This window comes from Medicago sativa, chromosome 5 (assembly GCF_051527215.1).
Source record: "Medicago sativa cultivar Bolivia chromosome 5, Bolivia_mono, whole genome shotgun sequence".
Taxonomy (NCBI): domain Eukaryota; kingdom Viridiplantae; phylum Streptophyta; class Magnoliopsida; order Fabales; family Fabaceae; genus Medicago; species Medicago sativa.
In genome coordinates this window covers 78,993,249-79,010,440 of record NC_140753.1, presented here as the reverse complement: position 1 = coordinate 79,010,440, position 17,192 = coordinate 78,993,249, and the positions used below count along the sequence as shown (strand labels likewise).

The following is a 17,192-nucleotide window of genomic DNA, read 5'->3' as shown; positions in this document are numbered from 1 at the left end:
AAAAAGAGCATATAACACTCGATACAATAAAAAATAGAGTGTCTAGGAACGATCAAAACCTTGACTAACTTACAAAACCAGTAGCAAATAAAATTAGGTAAAATAAAAAAAAGTAAATTAATTAAAAAAAACAAAGGAGTACAAAAACTAGAAAATTATCCAAAGTTATAAAAACAGCGAATCCACATAAAGCAAATAGAACACCTCTTGCATTGACACACCAAATAAAGTCTTCACGGTGGGAAAGGTCAGGGATGTTTTAAAAGGTTTCATAAATTGAAGGAACCTCTACTGAGCAACTTTGATGTCTTCATTTGTTATGATAGAGATATGTACAAAAAACTATGACCTAATTATTTGATAACCATTTTATGAAATACTTGGTTCGAATGCAACTATGACCTAGTTATTTGATAACCATTTTATAAAATACTCGGTTCGAATGCATTAGTTTAAAAATGCAAGGAGCATTTAGATGAAACATATGAATATTTAGTAATAAAATTGCAAATCAAATATAAATATAGAAAGCATGTATTTGAAAAATCTGAAAGTCGGAATGTTGTTTGCATATATATGTTCTTGTCTCTCTGCACCATCAAATACGTCTCAAAGAAGACAATTCTCAAACACGGTTTGTATTTATGAATTGGATAGCCAACAAAGATTTGGTCACTTTATGCAACAACACGCCCATTATTGCCAATTCTCATAGTTAGAAACCACATCATGATATAGATTTGATTTCAGCGTTGTAAAAAGTCATAAAATAATTTTCTTCATTTTCACATACTTTATCTGATCATGGGATCAATGGCTTCTCCCTGAATTTTATTAGTTTACATTTTTTTATCTATCTCTTAAAATCAGATAAAATAATAAAGAGTAGTTAAAATCAGAAAAAGAGTTATTATTTCTAGAATCACATGCAAGATGTGAAAATGGAAACTTACAAAAAATGGCCACAAAATTTGTCTGAATCATAGATCATTTGTCACAACCAAGTAGAATGGAAAACAGTACCACGTGAATGCTACATGTCAAGAACGAAAAAGAAAATTTTGATTTAAATTAAATATTTTTTTATCAACATTTTGTTTAACTCCTAAACATATTAGTTTATAAGAAAAAAGTAAAAAAAAAATAAAATAGAGTATTGATTATAGGTTTAATGAATATGTATCATGTCCCCTTAAAACATTGTACACTGTCAGTGCATGTGACTGTATTGATCTCTCTTTCGCATTCATCATAAAGAGATATGGATAAAGAGGAGATTAATGATTCCAAAATGTACACAACACATTTTGGTAAATATAACAACCCTGCTTCAATTTCACATGCTTGACTTTGTACAATTTCAGTTTTGTTTTGTCTTTTTGCGTCAAATGTTAGATGAACTAGATCGCCGACCCGTGACCTGCACGGGTCTGATAAGCTAAAATCATATCATAAAATGTAAAACGAAATGTTTTATAAAATAAAAAGGTTTAGTAGTTGGACATATTGTCTCTTTAAACATTTATGTAAGAATAAAGCAGCATACAATACGTTCTAAAATATTACACATTTCTAAATACTTCTTCAAAATCGTGAAATTGGAATAAGTTTTAAACCGTCAATACGGTTAAATCAAACTATTTATAAGAATAGTAACAAATAGTCTTTTGAATCCAATAATAATCTAACTATTTATATTCTTAAATGAATCAACAATGATACGAGACATAAGTAAGTAACCTCTCTTATATTCTCAGATGAATCAACAATAATAATCTAACTACTTATTTTCAACAATGTTATTTGTATACATTATATTCACATTTTGGTCATATTTCGCCTATAATCTCACTATGCATATACTCTTAAAACCGCTACGATTTGAATTCAACTAAAACAAATATTATTGCTTCACAGAAACTGCATGGTAATGGACACCGAACTTTCAAAATTAAAAATTAATAGTCAGTAACCTCGAAGTTGTATTCACATAATTAAAAATGAGTTATTACAACATGGTAACATTATATTTTGCATAATCTCACTATGCATACTCTTAAAACTGCTACGATTTGAATTCAACCAAAACAAATACGGTTGCTTCACAGAAACTGTATGGAAACATGTATTTGAACAGGATGACTAAATGATTCATAGCAATAAGATGAAATATATATAAGAGTTTCCTGTTTCAATCGCGGCAACCTTTACGATTTAACTTTACCTAAAAGAAATGCATTTGCTTCACACAAAAATGCAGGGAAACATGTATCATCAACAACATTGTAGCTATCGGAAGATCTTTTAACACCTTGTTTGTTAGTGGGTGTGGCAACTACATCAGCGTTGTTACATGAGTCAACACACTCCAATCCCTCCTAACAACAGAGAAGACAATAAAAAAACACTTAGGGGGTACCACACGCACATATCCTTTATACTCATTCATTATTATAAGGGCAGTGCTATTTGTCGCGAGCAAATTTCTCAAGAATTTCTCGCGAACATAAAATGCAGTTGTAACAAAAAAAATAAAAAACATAAAATAGGACCCACTTGCCATACATGGGAGGTGCTGCATTAAAAGGATAGCGATCGGGATAACTTCGGGAATGTTGTTTTCGCTATAAACAACATAATCCTTATTATAATATATATGCACACAATACCTGATTATCAAATCTTCGATTGTCATTTGTTTAGTCGTGAGCAGATCATCAGTTAACGTGATACTGTTATGCCTAGACATCTGACTTACACCATTAGCGACCCGAACCACTTCATTTCCCAACCTCTATAATATTCAACAAAACAAAGTTCAATTGATATGAGTTTATGATGAGATTTTACACATATGGTGCAAACACCGCAATTTAGAGAAATAATTATTACCGTGTCTTGAAGTCATCAAACACTGGATAATTCCCGTTGATCACAACTTTTGTACCAAAAAAGGCATTTGATACACCTATTACACCTTATAAATAGGAAAATATCATCGTTACAAAGTGAGTTTACGACAACAATAAAAAATATCCAGCCAGAGAACAACATCACATACCCATGTACTTCCTCTGTTTGCCGAACTGCATGACTAAAATCGTCGGTTTCGACATGTCATGCGACTCAAAGAATTGAACCACCTGATCAGCGAATTCACCCCATAAAGAGCAGTGAACCCTACGATTCCTGCAGAAGAAAATTCATCAAAAAATAATCAGCAAACAATTATCTTGTTTGAAATCATTGGAGGACAACATGGAGAAATAAATATTTTGTAAGCTCATTATTCATTAAAAAATACAAACCAACTGATAAAAAAGGAAGAAAAAAAAAAGTAGAGAAATCAGAGAAAGGAGTGAATCAGAAGACAGAAAGGAGTGAATTAGAAGACATCAACCATAAGTAACAAAAACAAAATCAATTTCACAGTTGAGATGCAACCGAAGTAACAAAAACAAAAACAAAATTATTAGTCAGAGAGAGTACCTACCTAAAACTAATGCAACCCGCAATTATCTTCATTGTAGTTGCAAAAATTCAGCTGGTTCTCCAACCTTCATAAGTAATGCAACTTTAGAGCAAAATGAAAAGGAAAAAAAATAAAAAATAAAAGAGGATTATTCATCAGAGGACCCATCACATAAACAAACACAACGTTTTAGTGAAAAATGAAATCGAAAGAGATGGAGCTGAGATACCGGTTAAAGAGTGGTATTGCAGCAAGGTTTCAATGTCGTCACCAGCAACCATCAATCTGCTAAGCATCCACCACCGTCCTCACCAACATCAATCTGCTCACATCTGTTCTCTCTCATGCCGTCGTCGGCGACATCCTCTTCTCGTCGGTGAAGACTGTTCTCGCAACACCGCCTTCCCACCATCTCCTCACGCCGTTGGGAAGAGATGCAAATATTTGATGAGAGAGAAATTGGACATTGAAAACAGATGTTACGGTAAACAACATATACCTAGTAAATTCCACCAATTTTTCACTTATTTTTTCAAAGGAAAAATTTGAAATTGAAAATGGCATGGATTTAGGAGGGAAGTTTTTTAGGATTAACCTAATTAGCAATTAATGCAGCAAAATTAGAGGCAAATTTGTAGGGTTAAGTTGTTGCAATGCGTAACAACTTTTAAGAATAAGGGATTTGAAGCAAAAATTTTGAATTTTAACATAAATATTTAATAATTCCTCAAAAAAAAAAACATAAATATTTAATAAGCTATTAACTTACAATACTGTAATTAACACACGATACAAGTTCAAAAATCAACTTGCTAGTAACAAATTTAACATGTTAACAATTATAGATATAGTGATATTTGAATGTATAATAGTGAATCATCACCATAATTTTGTGAAAGCCACACTTATGAACTTCTATAGAATCACAGTGTTACTTGGATTTTGCCGTGGTCTGAAGCTTAACCAACACACCTAATTAGTAATTACTCATAGAATAAAGAAGAAGCAAGCACACATTTGTTCTAGTATATATTTAATGGAGAGTTTTTATGGTACATTTTAAAAAAAATATTAAAGTGACAAATTAAAGTGATTTGATTCATTTTCTTTCTAAATCAATGAAAGAAACACAGTTGCGTAATTGATTATAGTTTGACTATTACTTTTCTCACTCTATCAACTTCTCACGCGTTCTATTTTTTTACCAAAATGTTCATGGGATTTCGGATTATCTAATCCGAACACAATTAGAATGTATTTGGATTATTGAATTCAAAATATGCTTATATATAAGCAGGCAATCCAAATTTCTCTCATTTCAGCCGTTGTAAATTTTGCTTTTAAAAACAACAAAAAAATGATAAAAACGTGTCAAATAAAAAAAATACAACCAAAATATTCTAAAAATCAAATAAAGCTAATGCAAATTTTCACAGATTTTTTTTGAGAATATGACAAATTTTAAAAAATGAAAAATAGATTTTCGACTAGGACACGACAAAAAAAGCTAATGACATGAAATAAAAGGAAGAGGGTCAGGATGATTAGTATGGTCTTAAGCTGACTATTCATGTTAAAAACATGCTCAATCTCTGTGCTGATACAATTCATATTATATAATCTGAACTGTTTTCTCTTGTACTCTTTGCACAAGAGGGTGTTAAGAATTTATAATTCAAAAAAAGTAAGGAATGCGCCTTATTTTTTGGAGTTTTCGGATTGTATAATCTGAATTGGTGAAAAACTCATTTCTCTATCCTAAAACATGGGGAAAACTCATTTTGGATTATAAAATCTGAAAATTCAAAGGACATTTTTGTAACAAAAAAAAGTAGGGCGCGTGAGAAGTAAATAGATGGAAAAAGTAATAATCTTATAGTTTTAGATTGGAGTATCGGAACGGCCTTTGAGGATATGAGTCCATTCCAAGGCCCAACAGTGAAGATACTTCTTATCGGAAATTATACCATGCACCCTACACTTAATCCTTTACCCCAACAAATCATTGAAAATGTCAAATTTACCCTTTTCTCATTTAACTTCACCCCACATAACATTTTCCGGAAAAACAAGTTTCCATATTCATTCTTCATCACCAACTCCAAGAGTTTATCTCATACCATCATTCCTCTTCTTCATAGTGTACCCTTTGTTTCCCCTCAACCCAACAACAATATTTTGCTAATAGATTTATAGCGTATACCTTATGTGAAAATCAATCTACTAACTTTCAAATCATTATTGCACTCACTAAATTAACATAACAGATGACTCCAAAAACAAATTAACAGAACAGGCCAATTCCAGGTTTCCGGCACAGTAAGAATTGTGTTTTGCTGGGTTTAATCTATTGCAATTCGTAACTCTTTCGTTGTTCCGTGACTAAAAGACAATTATCGTCACAATCGCAAAGAAAATTGTGGTTGCCGTAAGCAAACTTCGTTGCTGCAAATTCCATTCATAACAGTTGATTGTGTCTCACTTGGTCTAATTGATTGTGTCCAACAATTATGAATGATACCGTTTACATTACTCTTAGAAGGATCTGTTTTTGAGGATGTCAATGATGTGGCTGTCATTGTTGAATACTCTGCATCATGTTTCTCTCTTCAAATTCCAATTCCATCATTTTACTTGTTCCCTTCAATCTCAAAGTCAAATTGTCCGATTTACAAACTAATTTACCGGAAAACTTTTATTTGAGTATTCAATTTAGGAAATCTTTTGCAAGCTGAATTTTGCGTTGGGTGAAATCAGATGACAAAAGGGTAAAATTGGCATTTTTAATGATCTGTAGGGGTAAAGGATTAAATGCTGGGGTGCGAGGTATAATGTCCCTTCTTATCTTAGTTTCCAAAATTTCTCAGAATTTTACTCTCCTCCCTTTCCATTTTTCTCATTCCCACCCCAAAATTAAACCCAGTGTGAATTCACGTTAAGCTCCAACGTAAGTTAACTTGCGTTGATTTCAGGTCTGATAACATAACAGCAATTCTTGACATAATTGTTTTTTTTAAGCACCCAAACGTACATTTTACGCAATACAAATCATTGACTACCACTATGTTCATTCACCACATTTATTCTTTCAATCATTCAATCAAATTGTTCATTCAATCAAAATCAAAATAGAAAATAATTTCAAAATAACGCAAAATCAAAATCAATTCCGAAATAACGCAAATGTTATATATAAAAATATGAATATGCAAATGTCATCCAAGATACAAAATTTAGCCAAAATATCATAAAAAAACTAAAAATATACAATAAATATTTCATTAATGATTTGTGGTAGAACTGTGTTTTACTCTTGTAAGAGCATAAATTGTATAGTTAGTTTCTCTCCTCACAAATTCCGAAGAATTTTGAAACATGGAAAAACAGAGTATGTTAAATCAGAAATAATTGCCACGAGAAATCCTCCTTTTGACTATGAAAGTTATCAACCACATCTTTTGAGTCCAACTCAAAATACACATGCATAATTTGAATATCATGCATCAATTACAGTACAATTTATTATAAATTAAACATTCAAAATGAAAGTTATTTTGACATAAACAAATCAAAGGGACAGTGACTCACAATTGTTATAAAAATAAAATAACCTATTTGACATTATCTCTGTAATTATTTTGAAATGGTCAAAACAACCTTACAGTGTTATTGTTATCAACATTTCCTTCAGAAAAAATGTAATCAACATTTGGAATAGAATTAAAAGCAACCAAATTATGATTGATAATTCTCACAAGATCTAAGATCTGAAATGCTAAATGTTCCCATTCACATGCCCACTAGCATTAGAAAAAGAATGTCGGGTGACACATGAGGAGCTGGAACTTTAAAAGATCCAACTATATCAAATATCCAAAATTTTACATTTCAAATCAATGTAAGAATTAACTTGAGACTGTACCATTATCTGCGATCAGTTGTGCTATATCCAGCCAAGGATGTTTTCCCGAATACACAGCGAAACACCAATGCACAAACGGAATTCTTGGGGGAGTTATTATGTAAATATGAAAGTCAACAAAAATGGCTTGGTGGATAACACATGTCCAGATAAGTCGTGAAATTAAAATTCGCGATAACTAACATTATTGATCTACGATACAAGGACTGCATGACTGCGCCATTTCACGACTTCAAGAATCTAGGTCCCAATGACCAAAGATTGATGTGGTGTCTACGTGGCATGTCTAGTCAACGTCAGTTTCACCCCAAGGACCAAAGATGCAAACTAGCATCAACATTATTCAACTAGTGTGCATCACATTTCTATTCAACTTAATTAAGTAGAGACTAAATTTAAAAACTTGCAATTTTGTAGGGGCTAAAAATATATTTTACCCAATAAAAATCAACTTTCTGAGAGGGCAATTAATGATTGATAGCATTGGCATTAAAATTCTTCAAGAAAGGTAGATACAGTTGTTGCTGCATAATATAACATGACAATCACATGCTACCAGTTTATTTATTAATTTTTTTAGTGTGTTTTTATAGAAATCACAATCTCATACATATATTGAATAACACATTATGTTCACAAAAAAATTGGATTCAAATCAAAGTAAAATAGCATCAAAAGTAGATACATAAACATAATAAATCTAAATTAAATACTCAACAAACTTTTCCTCATCATCACAAGAGTGCCACCAACAAACCAAATGTTGCCAACACAAGGTTGCCCCAAATTCCATAGCTGACAATCTTGTAAGAAGACGAACTATCTGGTGAAGATGAAGGTGAAGACGATTTGCTCCCAGCACTTTGGTCAGCTGGAGAATCAGCTGCAGGCGCAATTTCAGGTGTGGGTGCAGGAGCCGGAACAGGAGGAATATCAGTGCCAAAAATAGCCTCAGGAAGCAAAACCTTATCAACTTGATAAATTGCAACAGGATCAGTGGCATGAACTGCACTAGTCACCTTAGTGATTGACCATCCTGAATTAATTTTGACAGTTCCGGAATTATCGGTGAAATTCAAAGTGTAATCACCACCGGCAAATGTTGGAGTTGAGGCAGTTTGGCTAAGGTTTTTGAAATCAGCTAGTGAATAGAAATGTGGCAAAGCATGGAAAAGGATCACTTGTTTAATCTCATCAGCTTTGAGTTTGGATAAAGAAGGTTTCTTCAATGATGCAAAGGAACTGTCTTTTGGAACAAAGATAGTGATTCCTTCTTCAGTGTTGTTTGCTTGGTTTTGGAATGTGTCCAAAACTTTTGTGGATTGAAGGTATTGAAGAAAAGTGTGAAATGGACCAGCAACAGTGAGTAATTCAGTGAGGTTTACGAAATCTGGTGTAGGTGCTGGTGCCGGAGCCGGAGTTGGACTCTCGGGGGGAGAGGGTGGACTTACGGTTTTGGCAAATGCCGATGAGCTCAGAAGCAGCAGAGTGCAGCTCACAAGAAAAATCAATGAAACCTTCATATTCGATTATTTTCTTCCTTACCTTATGAGATCACTACTCTCTCCAAATTCCTATGAGAAAAAAGCTCCATAATGTTAGATTAGATCTCAACAAAAAATTACTAGCTGTCAAGGTGAAAAGTATAATAATGTAAATAAATAGACTAAACTACAACAATTTAGATCCATAAATATAGTCAATGAAGGTATCAAAGTTACAAAAACATATATGAATGTGTCTTTTGCTAGTCAGTTTAGTCGTCAAATGTGCCGTTTGTTTGTCACATTGATCATAAACTTACTAACCGAAGATTCACTCGGGACTATTTTTGAAGTTTAGATTTATTCAAATGACTATGAAGATACAATCTTACGCATTTAGAAACCAAAGTAACTCTTTGGTCAGAAAATTATATAAAATCCTAGTTCAAAGTTTAAACTCAATCTCCAATTCCAATACTTATAAACAAATAATTATAAATCTTTTTAATTTGTCCACATTATCCTCTTCACGTAACACTCAACATTTGTTAACAATTTACTTAAATCTATAGCCATTGACAAAATGACTCAAACCAGATCTTGCAAAATTTAACAAAAACCAGTAACAGAAAAATATTCAACAGTATATGAAATTGGATTGTATAAATCAAGATCTAGGAATTCTAATGAAACCAAAGTAAGCAGAAGCAATTGCAGATCTAAAAAATGATAATTTGTAACAGTTTAGTTGTAAAGTCCTATAATACCACATTTCCAAAATGGTAAATTCAAGATGAGACAATAAAGTGAATTTTACTAAAATAAACAAAAAAATGTTTTTTTTTTTTTAAAATAAAAATTCATGACACCCAATGCAAATTCAGTTGCAAAGTTAGACTATTGAGTCAAATACACACAGTAACAAAGTCCACATCATCAGATAAACCCCAGAGTGAAATGATAGAGATCTAATATTCAAAATAAATACCCATGAAAGCAAAACTGAAATTTAGACATGAAAAATGAAAACTTTGCATTAAACAATGATTAATGAATTAAGTTACATAAGAAATGAAAAGTGGGAAATGTATGAATGAGAATGAGGTTTGAGAGAACAGACCTGAAAAAGGAGGAATTGAGAGAGAGAAGAGAGAATGTTAAGTAGGAAGAATGAGAATGGAATGGAGGGGAAGTGTATATAAAGGTACAAGAGAGATGTAGATGGTTACAGCACACAGATGCTTCTTACTTTCAGAGTGTTTTTGTTTTTTAATAGGAAAATGTGCTTCTTCCTATGTTTGGATTTACTCATTCTATGAGGTTGATTCCGCAATATTGAAAAAAAGTTATATCAGCATTGAAGGATTATTTTAACGTCGATGACTATTTTAACTAACGAAATGTACAACCAAAAATTATTTTAGAATTTTGATACATTAAAAGACTATTTCAAGTGTTTGTTACACATTAAAGGATCAAAATCACTATTACCCCTAAATTCATCTATATAACATCTAAATTACATCATAACGACAATATCTAATTCATCAAAACTTATATGAACATTTTTTGTTTTAATTTAATAATTTGACCTTATTCATATCAACTATGATCTAGTTATAGTGCTTCATAGTGAAAACTTCTTTTTAATAAATCATTCAATATGTGGGAAAATTTATGATAAAAATTGATAAGAATAAAAGTTGGTTTAACAATCTAACTTTAAAAAAAAATAAGTGACTAATTGGACACAAAAAATACATGGATGAAAATTTAAATCTTTTCTATATATAAAAGTTGTCCCAAGCAGTCATTGTTGCCCTAATTTCACTGTTGCCCTAATGCTTATAATTACTAATTTACCCTAACCAAAAATTTAATTATTTTAGCCCTAATTAAACCTAAACCCTAATGACTAAAATTCCTGTTTTACCCTAACCTATTTAATTAAGAGATAAATTTAAAAATCGTATTACTCCTATTACTACTATTTGTCTCTTCTCACAATTCCTCACTCTCTCTCTCTGCTATTTCCAGAACCCTAATTCTCTCTCAGCCGCAGGGTTTTGAATAGCTTCCGCCGCATCCCCCAATTTCTCATTCTTCCTTTCTGTTCATTATGCCTAAATCAAGCAAGAAATCCGCTACCAAAGCATGCTTTTTTCATCAATCTATTGTTAATTTAAGGTTTTGTTGTTGTTTGTTGTAATTTGCTGATTTTTTGTTTGCTTTTGATTTGTTTGTAGGTTGATGGTATGAAGTTTGATTCTAGCAGAGATAGGGGAACTACTTTCAATTTCACTCTTGGACAAGGTTAGTGCATTGGAACGACGGTGTTTTGATTTTTGTTATTTTAATTGGATCCGTTAATTTCTATGTTTGATTTAGGTTATGTTTGGATATGCAATTGTAATTTAGTTAAGCACTTATTGAAAAGTGCTTATCATATCAGGTTACTATAAGTCCTTATCACCTTCCATCTGCCTATCTATTATTATTCTTGAAGAGGTAAATTTTTAAAAGTCAGGCAACATTTTTTTGTCATCAATAACATATTGTTGGTTCTATTTCTGATCGATTTCAAACAATAAAAAGCAGGAATTGTCTATATGACGAAACTAAAAAAATTGATTCCTTTTGTAGTTATCAGCAAATGAGATAGGATCCCTATTATGAGGAAATTAAAGGTGAGTTATTATTTGAGCATGTAGAAGTGATTTCTAAGCCATTTGTGAAGAAAATAAAAGATTATTTGCTGCTTACTTCTGATATTGTGGATTGATGTAACTGAAAACTTTTGATGATTTGCAGCTAGATTTTGAGAGTCAAATGAAATTAAAAGCATGGCAGGCACAAAACATCCCACATCGTACTATTATCAGGCAAGTGGGTACTAGAGAATTCATAGGAGTTGTTGCCCTATGACAGTGTCTACATATGGTTGTTTTAATTGGCTAATAGATTTTTATAGTCTTCTTTAACTCGATGTTTGTATTGGTCTTCTGATGTTTTTTTAAAAATAGTTTGGCTCCTCAGTGTAGTTAGCTTTGGTTTGTTTTCTTTGGAATGGTTTCTTATGCTCTCTTGGTTCTTATCTCCTTTTGTTTCTTTTAGTGCTCCTGCATAAATACTGTGTTTTTTGTTCTATTTCTGATTGATTTCAAACAACAAGAAGCAGGATTTGTCTATATGATGAAACTGAAAGAATTGATTCCTTTTGTAGTTATCTATTCTATATATAAAAGTTGTCCCAAGCAGTCATTGTTGCCCTAATTTCACTGTTGCCCTAATGCTTATAATTACTAATTTACCCTAACCAAAAATTTAATTATTTTAGCCCTAATTAAACCTAAACCCTAATGACTAAAATTCCTGTTTTACCCTAACCTATTTAATTAAGAGATAAATTTAAAAATCGTATTACTCCTATTACTACTATTTGTCTCTTCTCACAATTCCTCACTCTCTCTCTCTGCTATTTCCAGAACCCTAATTCTCTCTCAGCCGCAGGGTTTTGAATAGCTTCCGCCGCATCCCCCAATTTCTCATTCTTCCTTTCTGTTCATTATGCCTAAATCAAGCAAGAAATCCGCTACCAAAGCATGCTTTTTTCATCAATCTATTGTTAATTTAAGGTTTTGTTGTTGTTTGTTGTAATTTGCTGATTTTTTGTTTGCTTTTGATTTGTTTGTAGGTTGATGGTATGAAGTTTGATTCTAGCAGAGATAGGGGAACTACTTTCAATTTCACTCTTGGACAAGGTTAGTGCATTGGAACGACGGTGTTTTGATTTTTGTTATTTTAATTGGATCCGTTAATTTCTATGTTTGATTTAGGTTATGTTTGGATATGCAATTGTAATTTAGTTAAGCACTTATTGAAAAGTGCTTATCATATCAGGTTACTATAAGTCCTTATCACCTTCCATCTGCCTATCTATTATTATTCTTGAAGAGGTAAATTTTTAAAAGTCAGGCAACATTTTTTTGTCATCAATAACATATTGTTGGTTCTATTTCTGATCGATTTCAAACAATAAAAAGCAGGAATTGTCTATATGACGAAACTAAAAAAATTGATTCCTTTTGTAGTTATCAGCAAATGAGATAGGATCCCTATTATGAGGAAATTAAAGGTGAGTTATTATTTGAGCATGTAGAAGTGATTTCTAAGCCATTTGTGAAGAAAATAAAAGATTATTTGCTGCTTACTTCTGATATTGTGGATTGATGTAACTGAAAACTTTTGATGATTTGCAGCTAGATTTTGAGAGTCAAATGAAATTAAAAGCATGGCAGGCACAAAACATCCCACATCGTACTATTATCAGGCAAGTGGGTACTAGAGAATTCATAGGAGTTGTTGCCCTATGACAGTGTCTACATATGGTTGTTTTAATTGGCTAATAGATTTTTATAGTCTTCTTTAACTCGATGTTTGTATTGGTCTTCTGATGTTTTTTTAAAAATAGTTTGGCTCCTCAGTGTAGTTAGCTTTGGTTTGTTTTCTTTGGAATGGTTTCTTATGCTCTCTTGGTTCTTATCTCCTTTTGTTTCTTTTAGTGCTCCTGCATAAATACTGTGTTTTTTGTTCTATTTCTGATTGATTTCAAACAACAAGAAGCAGGATTTGTCTATATGATGAAACTGAAAGAATTGATTCCTTTTGTAGTTATCTATTCTATATATAAAAGTTGTCCCAAGCAGTCATTGTTGCCCTAATTTCACTGTTGCCCTAATGCTTATAATTACTAATTTACCCTAACCAAAAATTTAATTATTTTAGCCCTAATTAAACCTAAACCCTAATGACTAAAATTCCTGTTTTACCCTAACCTATTTAATTAAGAGATAAATTTAAAAATCGTATTACTCCTATTACTACTATTTGTCTCTTCTCACAATTCCTCACTCTCTCTCTCTGCTATTTCCAGAACCCTAATTCTCTCTCAGCCGCAGGGTTTTGAATAGCTTCCACCGCATCCCCCAATTTCTCATTCTTCCTTTCTGTTCATTATGCCTAAATCAAGCAAGAAATCCGCTACCAAAGCATGCTTTTTTCATCAATCTATTGTTAATTTAAGGTTTTGTTGTTGTTTGTTGTAATTTGCTGATTTTTTGTTTGCTTTTGATTTGTTTGTAGGTTGATGGTATGAAGTTTGATTCTAGCAGAGATAGGGGAACTACTTTCAATTTCACTCTTGGACAAGGTTAGTGCATTGGAACGACGGTGTTTTGATTTTTGTTATTTTAATTGGATCCGTTAATTTCTATGTTTGATTTAGGTTATGTTTGGATATGCAATTGTAATTTAGTTAAGCACTTATTGAAAAGTGCTTATCATATCAGGTTACTATAAGTCCTTATCACCTTCCATCTGCCTATCTATTATTATTCTTGAAGAGGTAAATTTTTAAAAGTCAGGCAACATTTTTTTGTCATCAATAACATATTGTTGGTTCTATTTCTGATCGATTTCAAACAATAAAAAGCAGGAATTGTCTATATGACGAAACTAAAAAAATTGATTCCTTTTGTAGTTATCAGCAAATGAGATAGGATCCCTATTATGAGGAAATTAAAGGTGAGTTATTATTTGAGCATGTAGAAGTGATTTCTAAGCCATTTGTGAAGAAAATAAAAGATTATTTGCTGCTTACTTTTGATATTGTGGATTGATGTAACTGAAAACTTTTGATGATTTGCAGCTAGATTTTGAGAGTCAAATGAAATTAAAAGCATGGCAGGCACAAAACATCCCACATCGTACTATTATCAGGCAAGTGGGTACTAGAGAATTCATAGGAGTTGTTGCCCTATGACAGTGTCTACATATGGTTGTTTTAATTGGCTAATAGATTTTTATAGTCTTCTTTAACTCGATGTTTGTATTGGTCTTCTGATGTTTTTTTAAAAATAGTTTGGCTCCTCAGTGTAGTTAGCTTTGGTTTGTTTTCTTTGGAATGGTTTCTTATGCTCTCTTGGTTCTTATCTCCTTTTGTTTCTTTTAGTGCTCCTGCATAAATACTGTGTTTTTTGTTCTATTTCTGATTGATTTCAAACAACAAGAAGCAGGATTTGTCTATATGATGAAACTGAAAGAATTGATTCCTTTTGTAGTTATCAGTAAATGAGATAGGATCCCTATTATGGCTCCTCAGTGTAGTTAGCTTTGGTTTGTTTTCTTTGGAATGGTTTCTTATGCTCTCTTGGTTCTTATCAAAGCTCATAGCTTTTTGGGAAGATATTGTGGTAGCATATTTCAGTCATTGGCCATAGCAGGTTCAGCTGGTTTTGTGTTGCTATCGTTGTAATGTAAATTCTAGAATATAACGTAGGAGTGTGAAGCAAGATTTCTCATCTTTGTTGATTTAAGCATGGTCTGTTTGTAAGGCTTGGAATTGGTTTTGCTAACAAGGTGTATACTTCATCTGAGTTTGTCATTGCTAATTTTAATGCATCACTACTTTTTATTCCTCTACCATGTTTCAATTCTTCAAAACCCCTATACCTTCTGATAGTTCTTTTATGTTTGAGTAACACATATATATATTTGGTCTTCTATTCTTCCTCACTATGTCAGCTTCTATCGTAACAAATTTTGTAGCAATGGATTTAAATTGTTAACTATTTTCTTATTAATACAATGCAATTTAAGTTGTTCATGCTTTTTCTTATCATGGTATCAATCTTTTTTCAAGATAATTTCTTTCTATCACCGTGCTTATGTTTTGTTTGCTATTGGACTCCGATAAAAAGTTGTCAAATAAGAATTAATGATTTGTAATTTAAATGAAAAATTTTAACGGGATATACTAACTAAGTCATGTCGATGAAGGTTGACTAATTTGATAAAAATTTGACATAAGGTTTATGTCAAGATGATAAGCGTAATCTAATACATTTTTATCATATGATCCCTAAAATACATTTTTATCATATGACTTATTTCACGACATTTTTTTATTACAATATAATTTATTCGTGCATGTTTTAGTCGGAAATCCCGTGCGACTTGCTTATTCCAAGTTCAGGTAATCCTATTGCATCTATTGTTGAAAGCACTTACCCAAATTTGTTAGGAAACATTGGTAAATCAGAATATTTTCAAAGTAGAGCAATATTGGCACCAAAGAATACAATTGTTGATCAGGTTAATGATTATGTGTTAGACTTGATTCCTGGTGAGGAGAAAATTTATTTGAGTTATGATACACCTTATCATAAAAACCTAGGCGGTGACGCACTAGACGTCATCCACACGCCTGAATTTCTCAACACCATTGTTGCCTCCGGATTGCCAAACCATAGGATTCGATTGAAAGTAGGAGTACTTGTGATGTTATTGAGGACCATAGATCAAAATTTGGGCTTATGTAACGGTACAAGATTGATTATTACAAAGATGGGTAAATTTGTGCTTGAGGCAGAGATAATATCTGGGTCTAATATAGGTGAAAAGGTGTTTATTCCAAGGTTATCGCTAGAACCGTCTGATACTAGAATTCCGTCCAAGTTTAAACGAAGGCAGTTTCCGTTGTCCGTCTCATTTGCAATGACTATTAACAAGAGTCAGGGTCAGTCTTTGAAAAATGTTGGTGTCTATCTACCGTCTCCTGTTTTTTCACATGGACAATTGTACGTCGCAGTATCGAGGGTTACTTCGAGGGATGGTTTAAAGATGTTGATCAATGACGAGGACGGTCAAGATGCTAATGTGACATCGAATGTGGTCTACAAAGAAGTTTTCCGTAATGTGTAGCACTTGGTTTTGTAGTCATGTTTTTATTGCATTTTGGTACTATTTTTATGTCGACAGACGTTGGATTTTCTTTTTTCAATAAACTATGTCATGTTACCGTAACAGGGTTGATGTCGTGGAAATTGTTTAATATGGTGCATTACAAAGGTTTCTGACGATTTATTTTATGAATTGAATTATACTATTTTTTGGTTTCAAGTAAAATGATCCCTTTCACATTTGCGCTATAATTTTTCTTTTGTATGACCCGTGCGGAAGCATGGGTCGAAAGTCTAGTAAAGTTAAAAAGTGGCTCGGGAATTTTTACCTTATATTTTAGTCTTTAGACCTAATTTCTTAAGCTTATTTTCAAGTATAATACACCATGTACAGTTTTGTCTTTATTTTTTAATGTAAAAAATGATTTAAGGAAGACCCCTTTCTTACTTTGAATGCATGGGTGGTCTTTCCATATCCACTTCAACTAACCACTTCTTAAATTCATCATAGACCAACCTTGCACTCTACCCCACCATTTTTCTCTTCTTTTTCATCTCTTTCTTTCTCTCCAATT

General features: G+C 32.2%; 2 protein-coding genes and 1 long non-coding RNA gene across 6 annotated transcripts; 2 read left to right on the top strand and 1 right to left on the bottom strand.

The window, feature by feature from the left end:
• Window positions 1-7,912: 7,912 nt before the first annotated feature.
• FLA7 (FASCICLIN-like arabinoogalactan 7) lies at window positions 7,913-10,050 on the bottom strand. Its single transcript, XM_085710345.1, has 2 exons — window positions 9,999-10,050; window positions 7,913-8,968 (listed from the first exon to the last, which is right to left on the bottom strand). The coding sequence occupies exon 2, from the start codon at window positions 8,915-8,917 to the stop codon at window positions 8,129-8,131; it is 789 nt and encodes a 262-aa protein (XP_085566471.1). The 5' UTR covers window positions 8,918-8,968; window positions 9,999-10,050; the 3' UTR covers window positions 7,913-8,128.
• A 635-nt stretch (window positions 10,051-10,685) lies between these two features.
• On the top strand, window positions 10,686-14,838 carry LOC146925436 (uncharacterized). 4 transcript variants are annotated; one of them, XR_015010499.1, is made up of 10 exons: window positions 10,686-11,191; window positions 11,331-11,386; window positions 11,522-11,565; window positions 11,690-12,639; window positions 12,779-12,834; window positions 12,970-13,013; window positions 13,138-14,087; window positions 14,227-14,282; window positions 14,418-14,461; window positions 14,586-14,838. It is a non-coding gene; the product is annotated as an uncharacterized LOC146925436 (long non-coding RNA). The 4 variants fall into 4 exon arrangements; XR_015010500.1 differs by lacking the exon at window positions 11,331-11,386; XR_015010502.1 differs by lacking the exon at window positions 12,779-12,834.
• Window positions 14,839-15,068: 230 nt separating this feature from the next.
• Window positions 15,069-16,639, top strand: LOC146925435 (uncharacterized). The gene is made up of 3 exons (XM_085711977.1): window positions 15,069-15,187; window positions 15,271-15,295; window positions 15,875-16,639. The coding sequence occupies exons 1-3, from the start codon at window positions 15,069-15,071 to the stop codon at window positions 16,637-16,639; spliced, it is 909 nt and encodes a 302-aa protein (XP_085568103.1).
• Window positions 16,640-17,192: the final 553 nt, after the last annotated feature.